The following is a 19,687-nucleotide window of genomic DNA, read 5'->3' as shown; positions in this document are numbered from 1 at the left end:
ATTCCTCTTTTTCTCCTGGCTTAATTTAAAATGTTAAAGAGATATCATGGTATTATCATTGTTCTTCTTTATTTATTGCACCTGTCCCAGTGCCATAACAAGTACTCAAAGGAGGCGAACACAAAAGAGGAGGACTTGCCTCCCCCGTCCTTAAAAACGCTACAAAAGCCTTTTCGTATGGCAAAAATAAATATATTATGGGCTAAAGCGCAATTGGTAAGTGTATCGTAATCGAGCACTTCGTCTAATTGGAATATTTCAGCGACTCTCTGACCCAAAGTTGAAATCGTTATTTGGCGAACTAAAGCTTCACGATAAGGAGGAAATAACGTGGAAAAAGTTAAAAACAGAAGGCAAAGATAAGGAGGGACTAAAGGAAGCCGAGCTCCGAAAGAAGTTACTGCACATAATGGAAATGTATGGATTATTAGAGCATTTTCAAGATGTAATGGGCTCTGGTAAACCTGTGCAAGACAAGATTTTTAATGATGCAGATGATCATATAAATAAAAGCTTGTTCAAAGACAAGAAACTGAACAAGCTATGGTCGAAGGCCGAGAGTGCCGGCTTTACATATCAAGAATTACAAGCACTGCGAGAAGAGTTTAATCACCACCAAGACAAAATTGACGAATATTATTCCATCTTGCATGATGTTAAGGAGAACACCGATGACGGCGATGAGAGTATGAACTTCTTTAAAGTGTACATGTCTAATTTCACCTTTTAGATTCAGTTGACGAGAAATTAGAGCGTTTTAACTCCATCAATCGTGAAGAAATACCCGAAAAGGATTATATCGATAAAGCAAATCTATTAAGAGAGAAGCACACAGACCTACGCGATGGTTTCGATCGCTTACACCGTATGGCGTCAAAAGGTCCAAACAGTAAAGAGTTTGTGGAGCCGAAAGTTGAAGGATTGTGGAAGATCGCGTTAGACACAAACTTTAGCCCTGAAGAATTGGAATCTCTACGAATCGAATTGCTACATTACGAAAATCGACTTCTAAAGCTACGACATTTACAAGCCGAAGCAGCTCTAAATGAAGACAGAAGAAAGGAAAAGGAGAAGTTATCAGGAGGAAAAAGTGACGGGATCTTAATGCTTGAAGATAGTATCAAAAAGCAAGCGAGGAAAGTGGAAAAAATACACATAGATATTGAGTCACGTATTATGCAGAAACACATCGAGCTTTAGTTAAAAAGTATATTATAAGTGTATATATAAATCTTATTCTACATTTTTTGATTAAATCTAAGAATCACTTTCAGTTATATCGAAGTTATTGCAAAATTCTTTACATATGGTTACAGTGGACGTTCGTAAATTTGTTGCCAATATTTGTTGGATTTGTGGTGCACTAAAGGTGTCCCCTTCTTTAAACGCATCCATAAGAGTCCTATACAACATGTTCATATTATGCTTTAACTTCGTAGAAAAAAGGTCATGTTGAGCAACATAGTTGGACAGTTTACCCCTTGACTCTTCCAAGTTATCAGTAAGCTTTTTGGTCAGCTCAGTCAAATTTTGTATTTCAGCCTGTTTTACACTTTGTTCGCTCTCCAAGCTTTTAATAGTCAACATCTGTTTTTCAATTGTTTCTACTAAATTCTGGTGCACTTTCGTTGTATCTTCCAAGGCTCGCATTTTTAATTCCTGTCTAACAATGGTTTCCCTACAATCGCTGTTTTCCTTTTTTAATCGATCAATTTCATCCAGATTTTCTCGTAGGGTGAGTTTGCACTGCTCATGTTCATTAAACAATTCGACATACCTAGGGTCCATTCTGTCAATTTGGGATTGTAAAGGCCTACCGTTTACAACCCCCTCCATAATTTTATCCAGCTTGTTGGAAAGCTGCAACATGTTCATTCTCATCTCGCAGTTGTGAGTGCGATTTTCGGCTAGGAAAATATTGAACATGTCGGGCGTTTGTGAAACTTGCAGGAATTGGTTGGCGACTGCTTGTTGGGGTAATGGATGACTATTTACTAATGCAACGTCCGATGTATGTTCTACATTTGCACTTACGTGTTTTGACTTTCTTTTTGTTCGCTTTAATATAGTATTGGTATCGTCTGATTCACTATCAGCAGTCTTAGGTGAGCTTGGTAAAATCGACTGACCCATTTTTGCCATTCGCGTTAGTATACTTGCTTTAGTTGTTGAAGTATCCGATTCACTTTCTGGTTTATCAACTACAGGTTGAGTAATGTGCACATTGTATGTTTCAAGGTGAGTGGTGAAGATATCCAAGTCACCATTGTCGAAGTGCACCGACCAGTGCTCTTGCCGATCATCTGAGAAGTTTGCAAAATTATTGGTTTGTATTTTAAATCTAAAATCCACGTTCAATTTCGAACGTGAAATTATATCTTGCTTTGATTTATATAAAATCAGTTCATACGCATTTAGTGTTTCAATTCCTATTATTGCTATGCCACATTTGCCTTGGTCAACATATTTGCCATCAACTCTAAGAACATAAATTAGTCGCCATTACACAACTTACATTTCCTTACTGTTTAAAGACGTTTACAAATTTGGAAATAAGTAGGCTACTCTGTGGGCTGCGTTTTGGCGATATTGTCACTTCCTGCTTCTCAACTTTTGGTTGCTTTGGTGCGGTATAACTTAAACTGGTATCATCATTCTTGAGAGTCATCGTAGCACCAAATAAAGCAGCCAAATTTGAGCTGTGAACAGTGAATAATAGTTAATCGTCTCACGGATTTAACTACCTTGCAGCTGGATCAAATAGGTCTTCATCTTCAGTTCCTGCAAACATTCTTAAAAATACACCAATACTTGCTTAGATACATTAAAAAAACAACTTTGAGGTTATGTGATTATGCTGAATGAACAGTAGTTCTTATGAACTGTTATGGTTATACCGGGTGGCGCAAAAAGAATGGTCACTTTAGACAAAGTTCAAGCATTGTTTAAAGTATTTAAACAATGGTTCAAGTAATTTTCAATAGAAGTTTTATTTATTTATATACTATACAGAATCTACTTAATGCAATTATAGAAAATCGGTCCTAAGAATGTTCATTCCGTGACGGAAAATAGCTTTCTAGCCCCACTACTCAAATGGAAGTACTGGAAAACTTGCAGAAGGATCAATATCAACACCAAAACACCTGACACCATTAACAAAGAAATTGGTTAGGCCCACATGTTGGGAAAAAACTGTTTGCTAAGAGAATTGACAAAAGGAACTGTGGATAAAAAAGGGAGTAGAAGAGGGATGAAGAAAATACTTATCAACAGTAAAATTTTGGTGTTATTCGCCCCATAGCACCAATTGATCCCATCCCGTACAATAACAAAGTTAGTGCAATTACAATTTATTATAACACAAAGTATAAATTCACTGTTAAGAGATTAAAAATTAAAATAAATATGTTTAAAGGAAATAAAAATTGCAAAATATCTAAAGATTATGCTGGGGATGCATTTGATCTCGTCATTCTGGTAACTTGCTCTCGCCTACAGTCCTCCACTTGTCTCTCCAGTTGCTCTTTTAAGATAAGCAACTCCCTAATTCGTTGATATACCGATTCCTGTAGGACATACATTTGTATTTTGAATAAGTGCACCTGTCTTATATACCTGAGTTCTCATACTTGGATTCCAACGGCAATAATACGATTTCCACAATTTTATATGCCTTATACTGGCTATAGGTATTAACACTAATTGTTGATGGGTGTTTGCCCAGTATAGGGGATTATAATACAAATCAAGCTGACTATTCGTATACGACCACAAAGAGGTAGTATGCTCTTTGACCCCCTCTTGCACTCGTTCCCTTTCGCTATTTCCCAAAAAGGTACCAAATCTATTGCTGTATAAATGATCTAAGATTGTTATTAAAAAGTGTTCGTTAAATTCAAAAGCGTTAGGGAATTGCTGAGTAATTTGCCAAACACAATCAACAAACTGCAGAAAAACTGGAGATCGATCCGCATCCGAATGATGGTCATCACCATGTCCAATACGCTACAAAATCACCATTAAAAAAGCCAAGACACTCCCCCTACAATACCTGCTGAAATTTGTGACCGAACGATAGCCATTCTTTCTCAATGAGTACCTCGAAACCTTTTATTGTACGGTAGTAAGGATCGAGCATCAACATAGATAAAGCCGTTAATTGTGCAGTACGATCCCAACCGTCTGAGCAGTGGACTAACACCGAAGTCTTATGATTCTCGACTTTATCAACAATCCGAACTGCACCAGCTAAAATACACTTGATGTGTTTTAACCAGTACGTAGATTCCACTCCCGATAACCATCTAGTCTCCTCAATGTTTGGGAAGCACAACTCCTTCAGTTTACGCAGCGATTCTCTCATAACATGTATGTTATGAATGTCAAGAAACACTAATTCCGCATTTTGATACGCATCTTCCGATTCATACCTATACATTGTGCTATTTATTAGCTAAGTGTATAATGTGCACTTACCCTCCTCCTTTTGCTTTATTAGCAATTGCGTTCGCACTAGGTCTCGCATCCATAATATACATCTTATGCGACTGCGCGTTAGCATCCATTATTAGCTGAATGTAACGTTCGTCTTCCCTACATCTCTTTCCACTAACCTGCACACCATCAAGATACATTCACAATTGTTTTGGATTCTACGCACCAAAATTAATAAGAAAAAGTGTTTTCCCGAAAAATTTTGGTGCAGTCGATTTTTGGAAAAAAGGAAGGTTATACACTGACTTTTTTTTTGCCCCGAAAAAAAATTGTCTCAGAACGACCCGGGCAAAAATTTTTCTTATAGAACGTGGCCTGTAGATCCATAATTTCAAACAGCTCCAAGATTGGGCCACTAGTTCAAAAGTTACAGCCCTTTGAATTTTCATTCGAAATTCGTTTCTAGTCTATAACTTTTGATTGATAAGTCTGATCGAAAAAGTACGAATTGTTTTGGATTCTACGCACCAAAATTAATAAAAACAAGTGTTTTCCCGAAAAATTTTGGTGCAGTCGATTTTTGGAAAAAAGGAAGGTTATACACTGACTTTTTTTTTGCCCCGAAAAAAAAATTCTCAGATCGACCCGGAAAAAAAATTTTCTTATAGAACGTGGCCTGTAGAATCCATAATTTCAAACAGTTCCAAGATTGGGCTACTAGTTCAAAAGTTACAGGCCTTTGAATTTTCTTTCGAAATTGGTTTCTAGTCTATAACTTTTGATTGAGAAGTCTGATCGAAAAAGTACGAATTGTTTTGGATTCTACACACCAAAATTAATAAGAAAAAGTGTTTTCCCGAGAAATTTTGGTGCAGTCAACATACCCCAACTAACGGTTGAGAGCATCGTGTAATTGTGGCCTGTGATTCTGTGTGTATCCAGCTAAGAACAGGAATGCGACCTCGGCTACGAAAACTAGCAACTGTGTGGACGTCATCATCGGTCGCTTGGGCGGGAATAGCCCACACAACCGGGTAACTATCACAAACGTCATAATTCTCATTAATCTTTGTGATTCTCCACATATCATTATTTACACCCTAAACATACAAGAATAACGCCCACATTTAGCACAAATCGAATCTTACCATTCGCTTCAGTTCAGCTATGGGCTCATATACACACCAGCCGTTTTCAGTAAAGACCCCAGCATACTCAAAGGCAAACAATTTAATTTTGTGCGAAAGCGGAAATGCGTACTGCTGTAGTTTTTCAAAAACATCCCTCCTTGAATGATTCTCCTGCTTGTGGGCAAAACGTAAATTTCTCATATCCTTGCAGAATACTTCAATTCCGTAGGCATTTTCACCGCGTGACGAAGCTCCCCCCACTTTTTCAATACGTGAAACCTACAAACATGCATCTACACTCGGAAAACAAATCACACACCTACTTACCACGCCCAAAGGAACGTCAACTACATTTGGCGTATCTCTGTCAACCGATCTGAAGTACAGTTTGTAATTCGTAACAGTTAAGACACCACGAGCAGGTCCGTAATATGGGCACAAATATGTGACATCCCTGGCCTGGCCGCAAATTTTTTCACCTTGTAAAAGTGGCGGTTCTTCTGGTCGTAATAGCACATTCTCTGTATTTGCAGCCTGTAACATCTACCTTAGGTTTGAACTGTTTATAACAACGCAATTACGTACTTTAATCACTTTTCTGCGCTCTAATGTTGAAACGACATTTTCAGTGGATGTTGAACTGGACGAACAGTAACTTTTACTAGGTGACGTCTTCCCCCAACTTGCCTGCAAGTACATAATTGAACGAAAATACCAAATTTAAAGTTTCATACAATATCTTGTTTGGAATTATGTGAATTTGAGTGGATGGAGTCTAAGCTTAAATTTTTGTTGTACTGTGTATTTTCACGGTCAATGTTTAATAGTTCTACACTTCCACGTTTAGCCATTTTTTAAGTGACAATTTCATTTAATTTCTAATTAATTAAACTCTAAAACAACGAAGATAAATAATGAAAGAAAATGAAATGAGGTTAGGATCAATGAAGATTTATGACTGTCATAAAATGGCTGCGTTCAATGAATCCTTGACCAATGTACAGAGTCGTCCGTTTTGTAACCGCTTTGAAATATATTGTTTATACTGAATCAACAATATGGCCTTTAGAAATATTTTTTCCATAGCGGAATTGTACTAGATTGCTCAAAATTTAGATCAGTTGAACCAACAAAATTCAGAAAATATCCAATCAAATTCCCTAATTCTCTCACTGATCCAATGTTGTATTTAATGGGCCTATTTAATTTTCAATCTAGCTCTTTACCGTAAACGTTCAATTATCATCTAGTATGCAGTGTGTCCCCAAAAAAAACACCATACATGGCACCTTATTAGTCGCAACTGGTTCGGGTCTGATAGGAGGGTACCTTTCGTTTTACAGCGACCAGCCTGCTCTGAGAACAGGTGGTATCACGATGGTTATATACTCTTGTTTCTATTTATAAAGCTCCGACTCCAACAAAAGTAAACTTAACCGTTTCTTAGGCACACAGTCTTTGAATACCAACATGAATGGTTTTACCTCTTAACATACGGAATATAAACAGTTAACTTTACTGTATTTTATATTAGTAGTAATAATCCAGTTTATGTAATTAAATCATTTATTTACGAAACGCATTGATGTTATTCATAATAATAAACACAGAATGTAACTACGACTTTAATCAAAGTAATTTGCGAATGTCAGTAAACAACAAACTAATTTATAAAAGAAGAACGAACTTGAAAGTCATGTTTTAATTTCGCGCACTTTCACCATTTATTTTTAATGCAAGAGTCAACAGTTGAATCTAAAAGATTACACTAAGATTTAACTAAAGCAGAAGTCTGTAGTTTGAACACTAGAATAAAGTTTGTTGACTCAATTCACTTTTGATAACAATAAGTGATACAATCCAGGCTGCCTATAGTTTACTAACTACTACAGTAGCTAACAAGAAACGAGTCCACACAATATTACAAGTACATGAATTAGTTGCGAGAACTCTATTATCAGTAGTACATAATATGGCCCACTCGAAAGGGCTTATAAATTAATAAACATCCACCAAAAGTTGTGCTAATAAGTTCCTTAAACACACACTGGAGATCCACCTTACTAGCACTCATTAGACACGCACTAATCTATACATATCTAACCATTTCTAGATTGCGACTGGGATTATCATCGTCAATCCCAAATACAACAGCATTTATAGTAGCTTGCAACAGAAATGGAAAATTTGGATAAATACATGACATGAGCAAGATCAGTCACACAAGAATACATTTTTAAAGATCGCTATGCGAACAATACACATTTAAAAGTTTCTAACAAATCCGAGTTTTTACCACACAACCAAAAGCTCAGTGCACCTTTGAAATAAATTAAAAAATACAATATAAAGACTAATTTTTAGTACTTATACACAAATTTTTAATCCTTAATAACGTTTGCGTCATCTTTCGGTACTTCTTTCGACAGATCTGTTGGAACTGTCGTAGCGGTATTGCTGTTCACAGCTTTACTTGCGAGACTCGAAGTGTTGTTAACCGAATTTGTCGACGAAGTTGCGTTATCTCCCAATTTTGAGTCGTCTCCTTTGTCAGATTGAGACGTTGCAAGGTTACCACCTAGCGAATTTTTCAACTTTAGTATAAATAACTACTACATTACAAACATAACAATCTTAAATCCTTTACGATCACGGTTTCTTAGTATATTTTGACTCCACTTATTTTCATGAATTTTAAGAACACAAAAAGAGTCTGCACCGACTAAAAATGTATTTGGTAATGGGACGCCCTGTATATTCTACTAAAAACTATAAACAGTCAAAGACATTGAAAGCGTATTAATGAAATAAAATGGGGTCAAAATATATTGAGAAACCCTGTACACATATAGTGATAAATGATGATTGTCACATTGACAATGGTCACAGCAGAAATACTACCCACAACATACTGAGGTACGACTATGTTAAGAAGCATGATTAATAATTGACGTTATGAACACAATTACTATTTCAATTTGTTAAAACAAGAGGTGGTCTGACAAATGACATTGTTCGCCTTGCCCCTTCAATATCATTTAAATCGTCAACTTGAGATGAATGGTGTGTAGTTCAGAAATCACAAATATCTAAAGACGTTGAAAATAGATTAGTGACAGATTTATTTGAAAGGAAAATAGGGTTATAGACAGAGAACACATCAGCAAAAAAAATCATCTGACCAAATTGAAAAGGGCATTCAAATGCTGTACAAGAACTTTATCCAAATTCACTGCTAGCTGCAAGCACTTGTCGCAATTAAATTTTTAAAAATCGCCATTACAAATCTTACCTTTTACTACGTACTCGACATGAAAACTGCATCTATAGACTGTTATTCTAAACAAATGTATCGCTTACCTGAACAAACTACAATCTGAAAAGTCAGCATCACATTTCTTGCCAAGCAAAAAGTCTTTTAAATGCAATTCTTCAAGTTCTGTAGTTAATTCACCGTCAAATATAGAGCCCACCCAAAAAGAAAGTAAGGTAATTGAAGGTATTCATTTAAAGAATTAAGAATGTAAGATAGATGTTTAATTTTGCCATTGTTAAAATAATTATAAATATCAAATTAAAGACAATTATTAAAGATGCTTCTTCACCATGCATAAATTTATAACAGTTACCAGTAATTACTCAGAGTACGCCTATACTTTGTGCGAAACTTTGGAATAATGTTTACCTTGACCTCCATAATAATGTCGTGCGGCTAATTTATTATTTTGGTTTGCAGTGCGATGCTTGGGGTTGTTGGACGAACCACCATTATTGGGCATTCCACCCACGGCAGTGTGGAAATTTACCGGTCTCTGAATTGGTGACGGGTATCTCTGAGTCTGTAAAATAAACATTGTTACAAAGGAATTAATGTAAAAATGTTAAATATATATGCACAAATCTCCCGTTATTTCTACTTTCAACCGTCCCAGCAACGTTTATTTAATGTGGTCTCTTCAATCAATCATAATTTACATATTTTTACACAAACAAGTGTTTCAGCAAGTCTTTTTTCGTCCCGTTCTTCAAGTTGCTTACACGCCACTTCAAGAAACAAGACAGAATATATTTTTTATCTTGTACTATCACTGATCATGACGAGGAGATTTATGGAAGAATCTTTCCAGACAGACGGACAAGGCTGTTGCAGTATTTTGATGGAAGATTGGAATGCTGTAGTAGGCAAAGGAAACACAAAGTGGGCGGACAGTTTACAATCATCACCAACAGGGCCAGATTGACGGAGGGTATGGGGGGGGGCACACCCCTCCCTAACGCGTGACCATAGTCGGCAAAACTTCAGTTAGTCGGCACTCGGCAAATCGCTATTCAAATTAAATTAATTAAATATTGGAAAAAAATTGCGTAAAATACGCCGGTAAGCCGGAAAACCGTTTTGTAGCCGCCCCTTCCACGCAAAATGAAGAAATATTGGTTATTACTCTCATTGATATTACGAGGATGTAGATCCATTACCTTTCATGGTTAAAGGTCGCTTAAAAATGTTCCGCAAATTTTTCTAGCCGTTATGTTTGCATGGGTTTAAAAGTTGCGATAGGGATAGATGGTAGATAAGTATACAGGGTGGTCATTTTTAGCGCCTGACGATGGGATCTCTTATGTTGAAAACTAATGGTCAAATTGGGGTAAAGTTAAATTTAAAATGCGAATCAATCATTGAAACCACTTGTGGGATATCTCTTTTAGTTTCAATAATTAAAAAGAACTGAATTCTGCGTTTTAATAATTCTGTATTTAAAAAAAACGAGTATACCTATTTATTTATTTATTATACTTCAGAAATGGGCGGTTTAGACTATGACATTATTTTTTGAATTTGTTTTGAACGTAGGGGTCACATTGAATTTTTAGATTTTTTTAATAAAGAATTTACTATGGATTTCTATATTACATTTTAAATATAACACTTAATTATTCAATTGTCACGAGAGTGTCTTTTAGACAAAAATCGGTTTTGGATAGATTACTACTTTTAACTTAATAATAATATATAATAAAATCTTGCCAAAAGAACGCTTTACTACATTTAAAACGACATTTTTATTAATTATCTTGATTATAAATGTAAACTACCAAAGCAAATCAGCAAATGAGTTTGGCTGCAATTTCTAAAGCACTGTCGTGAAAATTGAATAATAAGGTATTTTGGTAAAATCAAAGTAGTAAATTAAAAGCTATGGCACGTCAGAGAAAAATAACTGATGAAAGTTCATAAGATGAAATTTAGCGACTCTAACGCAAAAAAGAAGTTCTATGCCATTCTGGCCATATTTATCAAATTCCTCTGTAAGTCTTCTAAACGTCCCACTTCGACTCGGTTTTCGTGCAAATAGAAATAAAATAGAATCCATATCCACGACAGCCGCGAAAAAAGAGCACTCTGTATAATGACAAATAATAATTATTATTATTACTTTGGTATTTATTATATAGTTTAATTAAAAATCATTTACGTTCCTCTATGGCGGATAATTGGCTAACTGCCTTATTGGTTCTAAGTAATCAGAAAAAGATATAGCAGACAGTATACATTTGGAAAAAATAGGGTCACAATGGGCACCCTTAAAATGCCGTCGTTTAATGTTGTACGGTGTATTATTTTGAATTTTTATTGTCGGCATTTTTTATTGCATACACCCCCCTCACTCGGAGCCTCTGACTACGGCCCTGATCACCAAAAAACCAGAGAGGGGAGTAGCTTTAGTGCATTTTCCATAGATTGATCAGTACTTTCCTAAAAGACCAGCATGTATAGTTACAATTTCAAAAAAATGTGTTGTCAGAACTAATAAACAAAGATATTATCCATATAAAGTCAGGAGAGATGAAGTGTGTTGTTGTTGACATGAAGGTGTTTCAATGCATAAAATGAATTTAACAAGAGGGTAGATTGGAGAGATAGAAACCTGTATATAAGACAGGAATTGGGGAGGATTGGGGAGAAGATGGTTTGCTATTGACATAGGAGTTAAGATAGGGAAGGTGTCATTCTCCAACTCTTTTAAATCTGACTTGAAAATGAATACTAAAAAGAGTAAAGTAACGAGTATAGGTGAAGAAGATAGTTTACGTACAAGAAACTGAAGCAGGTGGACTAATACAAATACCTAGGGGTAAACTGGAGAAGCTGTGAAAGTTGCTTGAAAGCTCCACTCATATAATACGAGAACGAAAAATAACTTTTCTATAATGAGATCAAAAAGTAAGGTGCATAACTCGTCCTACCTACAGATGGGGGGGTGAGATTTTATAATGTCCTTCCGGCACATGTCAAATGTATTACAATGTTGGGTCCTTTTAAAAACCAAATTAGAAAAATTCTTCAATCAATGGTGCTATACAGACTGGATGATTTCTTTACGAATATCAAAAAATACTAGTCATATTAAAAAAATAAATAAATAAATTTTAATATATATACACCTATTTACATTTCTTTTTTATAGATATATTTATATTATTTATTGTACTTTATTGTGTATTTTATTTATGTTGTTATTGTGTGACAGTTACACCACATTCATGATTGAAATAAATGCTCTCTCTCTCTCTCTCAAAGCAAGCTGAGACAGGTCGAGAAGTGAGAAAATACTGGAAAGAGTTGAGAGAAAGTAGATCAATGATGAACACCACAAGAGAGAAATTGGGTGGGTTTGTTGTTTATTTTTTATTATTCAATTGTTTTAATTTGTGTTTAGCAGTCTCAAATTGTTTCTTTATTTCGATCCCCTAATTCTAACCACTCTCAGGTCATGTTTCCTTCACTTACTTGCATATGGGGAAAGCTTTCTTGTTAATGGATTTACTAATTCACCATTGTTAACAATTAATCACAACTAAATAAATGTCTGATGGTAATCATGGCAAATAATTGTAGGCATCAGATAAATCAAAAGAATCTTATTCAACCCACAGAACACAGCAATTTCAAATTACCTGTGAAGGAGGTGGATTTCCAACAGCTTGATATAAATATTTATGCTGGGTTGTGGGACTGGCCTGTGGTGCGGGTTGCTTGATATTCTGGCGCGATTTGGGAGAAGGGATTTGTGCACCTAAGGAACGACAATTAAGCAACAATTTTCAATAGAAGACACTTACCAGAATTAAATACAGAGGAAAGAACATCCTGTTGGCTTCCGGGACTTTTAATTTGTTGTGGTCGAGAATTCTGCTCCATGTGATTATTGACGCTTTTCACGTACGCCGAATTCTGAAGGCCCGTAGATCGATACTGCTGAGCGTTTAGGGCGGCCGCCGCGGCTAACTGTATTGGTGACGAAAGAAAATGAGAACTGTAGTTCTGTAAACTGGCGCTGGTATGCGATTGGTTTGGATTACCGAAGACGTTTCCTTGCAAACCATACCCGGCTTGATGCTGTTGTAAGGGGGCCGATTGAAGCGTGGAACTTCCAGGTTGTTGGTAGTAACCAGTTTGGCCACCTAAAATTTTAAAAAGCCATAAATTGCATTCTCAACAACGATTAAAAAAAAATTAAAAGTGCCACCCTACATGCAATAAAACAAATGAAAACTGAATCAAGTTTATTTCATCATACTTTACAAGATGCGCCACAATGACATCACAAATACTGAATGCGGGTATACAGAAAATATATAAACTACGTCTCTAATCTAACTTTAAATTAAAGATTACAATAGTTCTACATTAATGCTACGATAATGCATGCAATAATCTATTGAAAATGTACAAATGAGAAGAAACGAAAATACAAATTGCACTAAAAAGCTACACATAAATAATCTTGCAAACGTTCATAATTACATTTTGATTTTCACGATGCCGCTACTATTGCTACTTATTGCCGAAACAAAAATTGTTTAGCCTAATATACGAGAGCTACTTTTACTTAAAAACGGAAGCACATAAAAGTGATATGAGATTCGGTCTCCCCCTTTATAAAACCCGATTGAAACAAAGTCTCCCAAAAACATAAGGTATGGCACATACAAATCTACAAAGATGACCCCCTTATGAAAAAAAAAGCAAGAAAATACAGTCGCCAGTTTTAGTTAGTCTGGTTTTTTTTTTTATATTAAAAGAGAAATCTATAGTTCTGCCAAACACCAAGAAAGAAAGAAAATCGTACAATATTAATGTAATTTATGGTAACAAAGCCTGAGACCCACAAGCAAGTTAGTTCATATACCTCCACGGTGATGATTTATAAGCTTTGCCTGTACCTGTTGATCCGGTATAAAATGAAGACGAGGGTTGAATCGTGGGCACTACGTTATTTTGAATAGGAGCGGTAGGTCCCCTTTGAATAACACCCGCACTTTGCAGATAATTGGCTTGAATTGGCGCATCGTACGTCATGTACAGTTGCTGGCCTTGCTGCGATTGCTGATATGCTTGACCACCTCCGCTTGCTTTTGTACCTGTAAGTAAAGACATCATTCAGAATATGGTTTGCGACTGGAAACAAAACGGAAAAATTGTTTTAGGTTGTTCTATATACAAAATCTATTTCAAAATGAAAGTGACTAAATTTGTTGAAATAAGGGCGTGGTTAGGTAGGGACGAATATCCACTTAGTCCAGTCAAATTAGCGCAATTTTGGACAAATAAAAACATTAATCGGTAAAGATCTGAATTTTGGTATACACATTTATTGGGACTTTCTATTGAACATACTAAAAGTCCCTGTCAAAATCTGTTGCGCTCGAGACGCCATCTTGGAAAAACGGTTCACTTTTCCAGTTTTTTGCCCATGTCTCGGCAACTATTACTGATACGAAGAAATAGTTTGAATGAAAAATATAGTTTACTAAATTCCTTATAAAAAAGAGTATTTACATTTTTTTTGTATCTTCAATACTTTAGCTGTAATCTCACGTTGAATATGTCAGAACGCGTTTAGGCCCCGTATCGTAGTTATAGGAAGGGGGCCGTCTTTTTTATAACTACAGCGAAAGCTGTAAAAGCACCAAAAAATGAACAGAATCGTCTTGTGATAAAGCATTCTAGCAATGACATAATGTTTGATGATACGACATTATGTTTTTTTTCGAAAAGGTAAGCGAAAATGTTTAAAATTGTTGGGGAGCAACGAAATGATTTCTGAAGCTGGAGAACGCCCTTATCTGCATATAACGTGCCTGCTAGTAAGAGATATTTAAACCAACATCGTTATCAGACCTTCAGAAAATGCGTGTACAAGGGTCAGCCGAATCTACCACTGATACCCCCTACAGCTGCAGCGGCGCTATAACACACGTTTCGTATTAATCAGCAAGTTCAGAAATTGCGTGGATATGAAAAATCTCCCGAACTGTGGAGTTGAAGGAGAGTCCACGATTTCCTTGACCCTGTTCGGACACTGAAGGCTCCCAGTCCACACTCAGTGCTCAACTGCTCACATTGAAGATGAAACTTCTATTGAGAGAGAGAGTTTCATGAGAAACCTTTAAACATGTCTCATACCAAGCTTGAGTGCGACGACTTCGCATATACAGGGTGGGGCCTAGCGCAACGCAGCATAGGAATTTCAATGGTAATTTCTTTAAAGTCAATTACTAGCTCCCCAGATTATTTTAGAGCAAAAGTCTAAATACATTTATTTTAGAGAAAAAAATACTGCATCTGTTCATACTATTAGTTATAATTTCCCATTTTTCAAAACCGTGGAAATCGACAAAATAAAAAATTACATTTTTATAAATCAGTGATGCTTTGGAATCGTTTAACAAACTACAAGCGCATCGCGTCTGTTATGGTTGTTTGACGTCGAACGATTTTCATATTTAATTCTGTTCCAACTGACCGACACCGACGTAAGAAAACGCGTCTATGGGGTAATGTTTTTTTAGAGAATGTAATGCTGCATCTGCAATACTATTTGTTTATCATTTCCGGAACCAGAGTAACTAAATTGAAGAAAAAAAAATTGATTTGAAGAAGAATTGTTCTTAAACTTATATTCGGATTTTCCGCTATTGCAGCCAAAACATTGAATGTATTGTCGTTTTCCTGATGGATTTGACGGACATTTTGAACGTTATTGCACTTGCAGTTCTTTAACTAATTTATAAACAAGTATAAATTTAATATACGTCAAAGACAAATTATGAAACGTGATCGCTATTTTTTTAGGTAATTCCAAGGCATATCTGATTTATTGTAAAATGAACCTTTTTTATTTTGTCGATTTCTACGGTTTTGAAAAACGGAAAATTATAATTAATGGTATGAACAGATGCAGTATTTTTTGCTCTAAAATAATTTGGGGAGCTAGTAATTGACTATAAAGAAATTACCATTGAAATCCCTATGCTGCGTCGCGCTAGGCACCACCCGGTATAAGAAATACTGGCAGAATTTTCAATAAATTTAATGATTTGTAAAAAGCTGTAAAAAAATATCTGCGCGACTGTTTCGAGAGCTCAGGATACTTGATTCCCTATTCGATGTCGGATTATAGCTAAAGTATTGGACATACAAAAAAATGTTAAAATGCTTTTTTATGGGCAATTTAATAAACTATATTTTTTATCTGAGCTATTTTTCCGTTTCAATAATTGTTGCCGATATATAGGCAAGAAACTGAAGAAGTGCTTCTTTTTTCCAAGATGGCGCCTCGAGCGCAACAGATTTTGACGGGGACTTTTAGTATGTCCAATGGGGAACACTAATGAACATGTGTACCAAAATTCAGATCTTTACCGATTAATGTTTTTATTTTTTCTTATTTCACTGGACTAACTATGTTTAAAGGTAAATTTTTAACACAACCCTAAAGATTTCAAAAATATTTTCAAATAAGAGCTTGCAATTTAAAAAAAAGTTTAAGTAGAATCCACTGGCGCATTAAAAATGAATTTTTGGAACACCGTTTGTGAGATTTGACCCAAAGTTGGCATTTATTAAATGCAACACGCTCATGGTATAATAAAAACGGTATCGCAACGCGCATCGTGTCCCTTTTCCTCACGCCGTATGACGTCAATCACGTTACAAACTCCGGCGCGCGTATACAAATGCATAGGGAAGAGGTTACGGAAACGCACTATTATTTGTGTATCTGTCGGCGAAATTTAGGTTTATTTGAGTATATAATATTACATACACAAATGCAAGCTCGCACAAAAACATTACAATGAAATGCAAAGCAGATGAAATGTAAGTAGAGGTATTGTTCAAATGGTGCGTCTAGCGCGTGTACGTGAATGGAAAACGAAGATCATGTACCTCTATTTTTGTAATCAATCAAAATGTATTTAATAATTTGATATACTCACGTATATCTAAATGATCGAAGCAATAAAAGTATTTCCGCATACTGTAAACATCCTAGTTCACTTACATCGTATTAATCAGATTAATTATATTAAACAAATTGCTTTCAGCTTATTTTTTTAATTTAAACATGTAATTTTGTACAAAGCTTATTCTTTTATTCTAAGAACGTTCTTTTTTGACTCGGCTACAGCGTCTCCTCTTATGATAACGGATGCTCCAATTTTGTTTAGTCTACAAATTTTTTCGCATACGTATATTCACTTCCGAAGTATTTAACATCTTAACCCTTCGTTTTTCGTGAATAATTATTACATTTTGCACTCGCGCAACCAGGCATTATCGTTTAAATGTTTATTCGGTATCCTCGCGGTGTAATAAAAGCGGAAATAAAAGGTATTCGCTATTAATAGAAGCAAAAACTCGAGTGTTTGCAATGCAGGACTATCAACTACACATATTCCTGTACGTACGATAAATATAATATGCACCACAATGCAGATTATACGTCGAAAACGAGGCCCACCATTGAAGCTTTATGGGATCACGTGACAGATGTAACTAGAGTGACGTCATGCGCGGGCACGACGTGTTTTCGTCCGACAACTGGGCACCCGATGAACACGCTGTATATCCTAACGTCAATTTTTTTGCATCCTTTTCCCTGGTTACATTCATGCATCACAACCTATAATTTTGTTTAATTTTAACCATGAACCAAATATAAATTTTTTTACGATTTTTAAATAGTAGGCCATGGATAATGGCATTTTGTTTTTTTTATTGTATTCACGGCAGCAGATATCAATCGATAAAAATGGCTGATAATAGAAAAATGCAGGTTGAGATTCATTAATAGAATCAAGAAAATGAATGCAAACAACTGACGTGAAAATATACAGGACTTGTATTTAAAAATACCAACATTGGGTCAAATCTCAGAAACATTGATCCAAAAATTTTTTTAACAATGCCATAGATTCTACGTAAAAATATCTAAAGGGTACAGTTTTTACCTTTGATCTATCTTACATGGGTAGTAAGATATGATAGCATCCCAAAAAGTAAAACTTTTCATTTTCACCCTGTATCTTAGAAACAAACGTAGTTAGATTGTAAAAATAAATTACTTGCATATAGCTTATGCTATGTTAAATATAAGAACCTTTACCACTGGCAAGCAATTTACCATAATCTTTCAACAATAATTTGAATTAATTATAATCGATTGCATTTTGCTATGTCTTGCTTACTAAGAAAATTTTTGTCGGATTTAATAAATAAAGTAGTCCTCCCTAGGTACAGAACAACATTAAGCTAATTTTTACCATTTGTTTTCCCCCTTCATATAACTTTTTTTATGTTATCAATTCCTTCTGTGATACTTGGACTTTCCAAAATTACTTACCAATTGCGCTAATTTGTTGTGTACTAGGTTTAACGGTGGCCGACATTAGCGTGTTTGAAGTGGACGATATGAGAACAGTTGTCGGATTATTCATCTGTTGACTCTGACCGAAATGTCCCGAGGCGGGTAATCTGTAGTTATTTAAATTTTGATAAATATCTGGGGGAGCCTGGGCGGCCGAGGGGTGAGGTTGGGCGCCTTGTAAATACATCGATTGGGCTGAGTAAGGACTCGATGCCGTCTGGCTGAGGTTGTAGGGATTTGGGTACGGCGAATATTGCGATCGCCCCTGACCACCTAATACTTGAGACTGATCAATTTGGAAAGTGCCATACAGTCCTGTGGGAGCGGCTTGAATTTGTTGGGTAGAATTGAATAGGACGGTTGGCGGTGACGGAATTGCAGACATTCCATACTGGGTACTGCCTCCGAGGTTGGGCTACGGACAAAAATGTCACTTTGAAGTACTACCACAGCTACAAATACCTGATAGCCGAGGTGTTGATTTGAGGTATAGGGTTGAGGGGGTTGACCTAATCCTACACCTGCACCCAGCACAGCCTGCATAGGTGGAGGAGACAAAGTGTGTCCCACAATGCTTGGACCAATAGCAGAGTGTTGCTGATGAGAACTTGCAGAATGGACCGGTTGTTGGCCACTAGTTCCTGTTACCTGCTGAGTAGGCTTCACCTTTAACAACAAATGATCAATTCGCACACGCCGCAACTCTAAAACATCGTACCTTGCACACGTTTGTAGTATTATTAGTAGTGGGTTGGTTTGACGATGAGTTGTACACTTCATGGCCATCATCTGTACCATCTCCGCTCTTGCCAAAGCCCGAAGGATCTAAGGAATTCGGATCCGGTCCGAACGAAGTTGAGAACGACGAATTTGAATCATCTTGCCCAACTGAATGTTCAATAACTGTCGGCGTAGTCTCCCATACTTTTTTGACCGACGCAATCTTAAAATTCAAGGCATCTGCAGTCGAGGCAGATATCGTATTGTTAGCACTAGTCATGTGCATCGACCTTGGTAGTCCCATGTTTTTACCATTCTTGTCTTCGGTCAAATGCGACAATTCCGACTCAAAAAAATCTAATTTCATATCGGCGCTATCTTCTTTCCCGAAACTTAGTTGCATTTGCATGGAATCCGATGGTTTCTCATTTTTGTTTAATAAATCTCGCATGGGTTTATTAAAAGTGGAAATCACCGCCTGTTCGATTCCTGCATCGTCTAATTTGGGACAAGATTTATCAGTACGCCCTGATCGAGCACCCGGTGCCGATTTGAAGTTTGTATTCTCAAATATGATTGTGTTAACAGGAGGTGTCGTTCCGTCCAAAACGGTTTTTTCACTTACATGTGTTGATTTCATCACCTATAAAAGCGGATAATTATCATTTACAACATATATGACATACA

The 19,687-nt window shown here is 36.1% G+C and overlaps 4 protein-coding genes across 5 annotated transcripts in view; 1 reads left to right on the top strand and 3 right to left on the bottom strand.

The window, feature by feature from the left end:
- The first annotated feature begins 10 nt into the window (after positions 1-10).
- LOC116167442 (alpha-2-macroglobulin receptor-associated protein) lies at positions 11-1,277 on the top strand. The gene is made up of 3 exons (XM_031482804.1): positions 11-216; positions 263-686; positions 731-1,277. Exons 1-3 carry the CDS (start codon positions 31-33, stop codon positions 1,198-1,200), a joined length of 1,080 nt encoding a protein of 359 aa, XP_031338664.1. The 5' UTR covers positions 11-30; the 3' UTR covers positions 1,201-1,277.
- Positions 1,196-2,896, bottom strand: LOC116167438. The gene is made up of 3 exons (XM_031482801.1): positions 2,745-2,896; positions 2,526-2,699; positions 1,196-2,479 (listed from the first exon to the last, which is right to left on the bottom strand). The coding sequence occupies exons 1-3, from the start codon at positions 2,789-2,791 to the stop codon at positions 1,258-1,260; spliced, it is 1,443 nt and encodes a 480-aa protein (XP_031338661.1). The 5' UTR covers positions 2,792-2,896; the 3' UTR covers positions 1,196-1,257.
- A 441-nt stretch (positions 2,897-3,337) lies between these two features.
- LOC116167437 (myotubularin-related protein 2) lies at positions 3,338-6,522 on the bottom strand. The gene is made up of 9 exons (XM_031482800.1): positions 6,302-6,522; positions 6,153-6,254; positions 5,895-6,101; positions 5,586-5,846; positions 5,322-5,537; positions 4,480-4,616; positions 4,055-4,433; positions 3,619-4,008; positions 3,338-3,569 (listed from the first exon to the last, which is right to left on the bottom strand). The coding sequence occupies exons 1-9, from the start codon at positions 6,416-6,418 to the stop codon at positions 3,447-3,449; spliced, it is 1,932 nt and encodes a 643-aa protein (XP_031338660.1). The 5' UTR covers positions 6,419-6,522; the 3' UTR covers positions 3,338-3,446.
- Positions 6,523-7,215: 693 nt separating this feature from the next.
- Positions 7,216-19,687, bottom strand: part of LOC116167490 (protein PRRC2C) — a 56,712-nt gene continuing 44,240 nt past the window's right edge. For both annotated transcript variants that reach the window (XM_031482880.1, XM_031482881.1), the window contains exons 8-15: positions 18,999-19,643; positions 18,743-18,946; positions 18,257-18,695; positions 13,794-13,991; positions 12,690-13,031; positions 12,525-12,643; positions 9,253-9,406; positions 7,216-8,145 (exon numbers count right to left, since the gene is read on the bottom strand). In XM_031482880.1, the coding sequence (XP_031338740.1) occupies positions 7,949-8,145; positions 9,253-9,406; positions 12,525-12,643; positions 12,690-13,031; positions 13,794-13,991; positions 18,257-18,695; positions 18,743-18,946; positions 18,999-19,643 (2,298 nt within the window). In that variant the 3' untranslated portion in view covers positions 7,216-7,948. The remainder of the gene's footprint in view (positions 8,146-9,252; positions 9,407-12,524; positions 12,644-12,689; positions 13,032-13,793; positions 13,992-18,256; positions 18,696-18,742; positions 18,947-18,998; positions 19,644-19,687) is intronic.

This window comes from Photinus pyralis, unplaced genomic scaffold (assembly GCF_008802855.1).
Source record: "Photinus pyralis isolate 1611_PpyrPB1 unplaced genomic scaffold, Ppyr1.3 Ppyr1.4_LG3b, whole genome shotgun sequence".
Classification (NCBI taxonomy): Eukaryota; Metazoa; Arthropoda; class Insecta; order Coleoptera; family Lampyridae; genus Photinus; species Photinus pyralis.
This window is presented reverse-complemented; position numbering and strand designations above follow the sequence as displayed.

Bases quoted from the DNA above. Each gene is read 5' to 3' on its own strand.
- LOC116167442 (XM_031482804.1), top strand. From the start codon at position 31: ATGTTAAAGAGATATCATGGTATTATCATTGTTCTTCTTTATTTATTG. The intron at 217-262 runs GTAAGTGTATCG...GGAATATTTCAG, and splicing joins TATGGGCTAAAGCGCAATTG to CGACTCTCTGACCCAAAGTT. The intron at 687-730 runs GTATGAACTTCT...TTCACCTTTTAG, and splicing joins CACCGATGACGGCGATGAGA to ATTCAGTTGACGAGAAATTA.
- LOC116167438 (XM_031482801.1), bottom strand. From the start codon at position 2,791: ATGTTTGCAGGAACTGAAGATGAAGACCTATTTGATCCAGCTGCAAG. The intron at 2,700-2,744 runs GTAGTTAAATCC...CACTGTTCACAG, and splicing joins CTATTTGATCCAGCTGCAAG to CTCAAATTTGGCTGCTTTAT. The intron at 2,480-2,525 runs GTAAGGAAATGT...TTATGTTCTTAG, and splicing joins TTTGTAAACGTCTTTAAACA to AGTTGATGGCAAATATGTTG.
- LOC116167437 (XM_031482800.1), bottom strand. From the start codon at position 6,418: ATGGCTAAACGTGGAAGTGTAGAACTATTAAACATTGACCGTGAAAAT. The intron at 6,255-6,301 runs GTATGAAACTTT...ATGTACTTGCAG, and splicing joins ATAATTCCAAACAAGATATT to GCAAGTTGGGGGAAGACGTC. The intron at 4,434-4,479 runs GTAAGTGCACAT...CACAATGTATAG, and splicing joins AATAAAGCAAAAGGAGGAGG to GTATGAATCGGAAGATGCGT.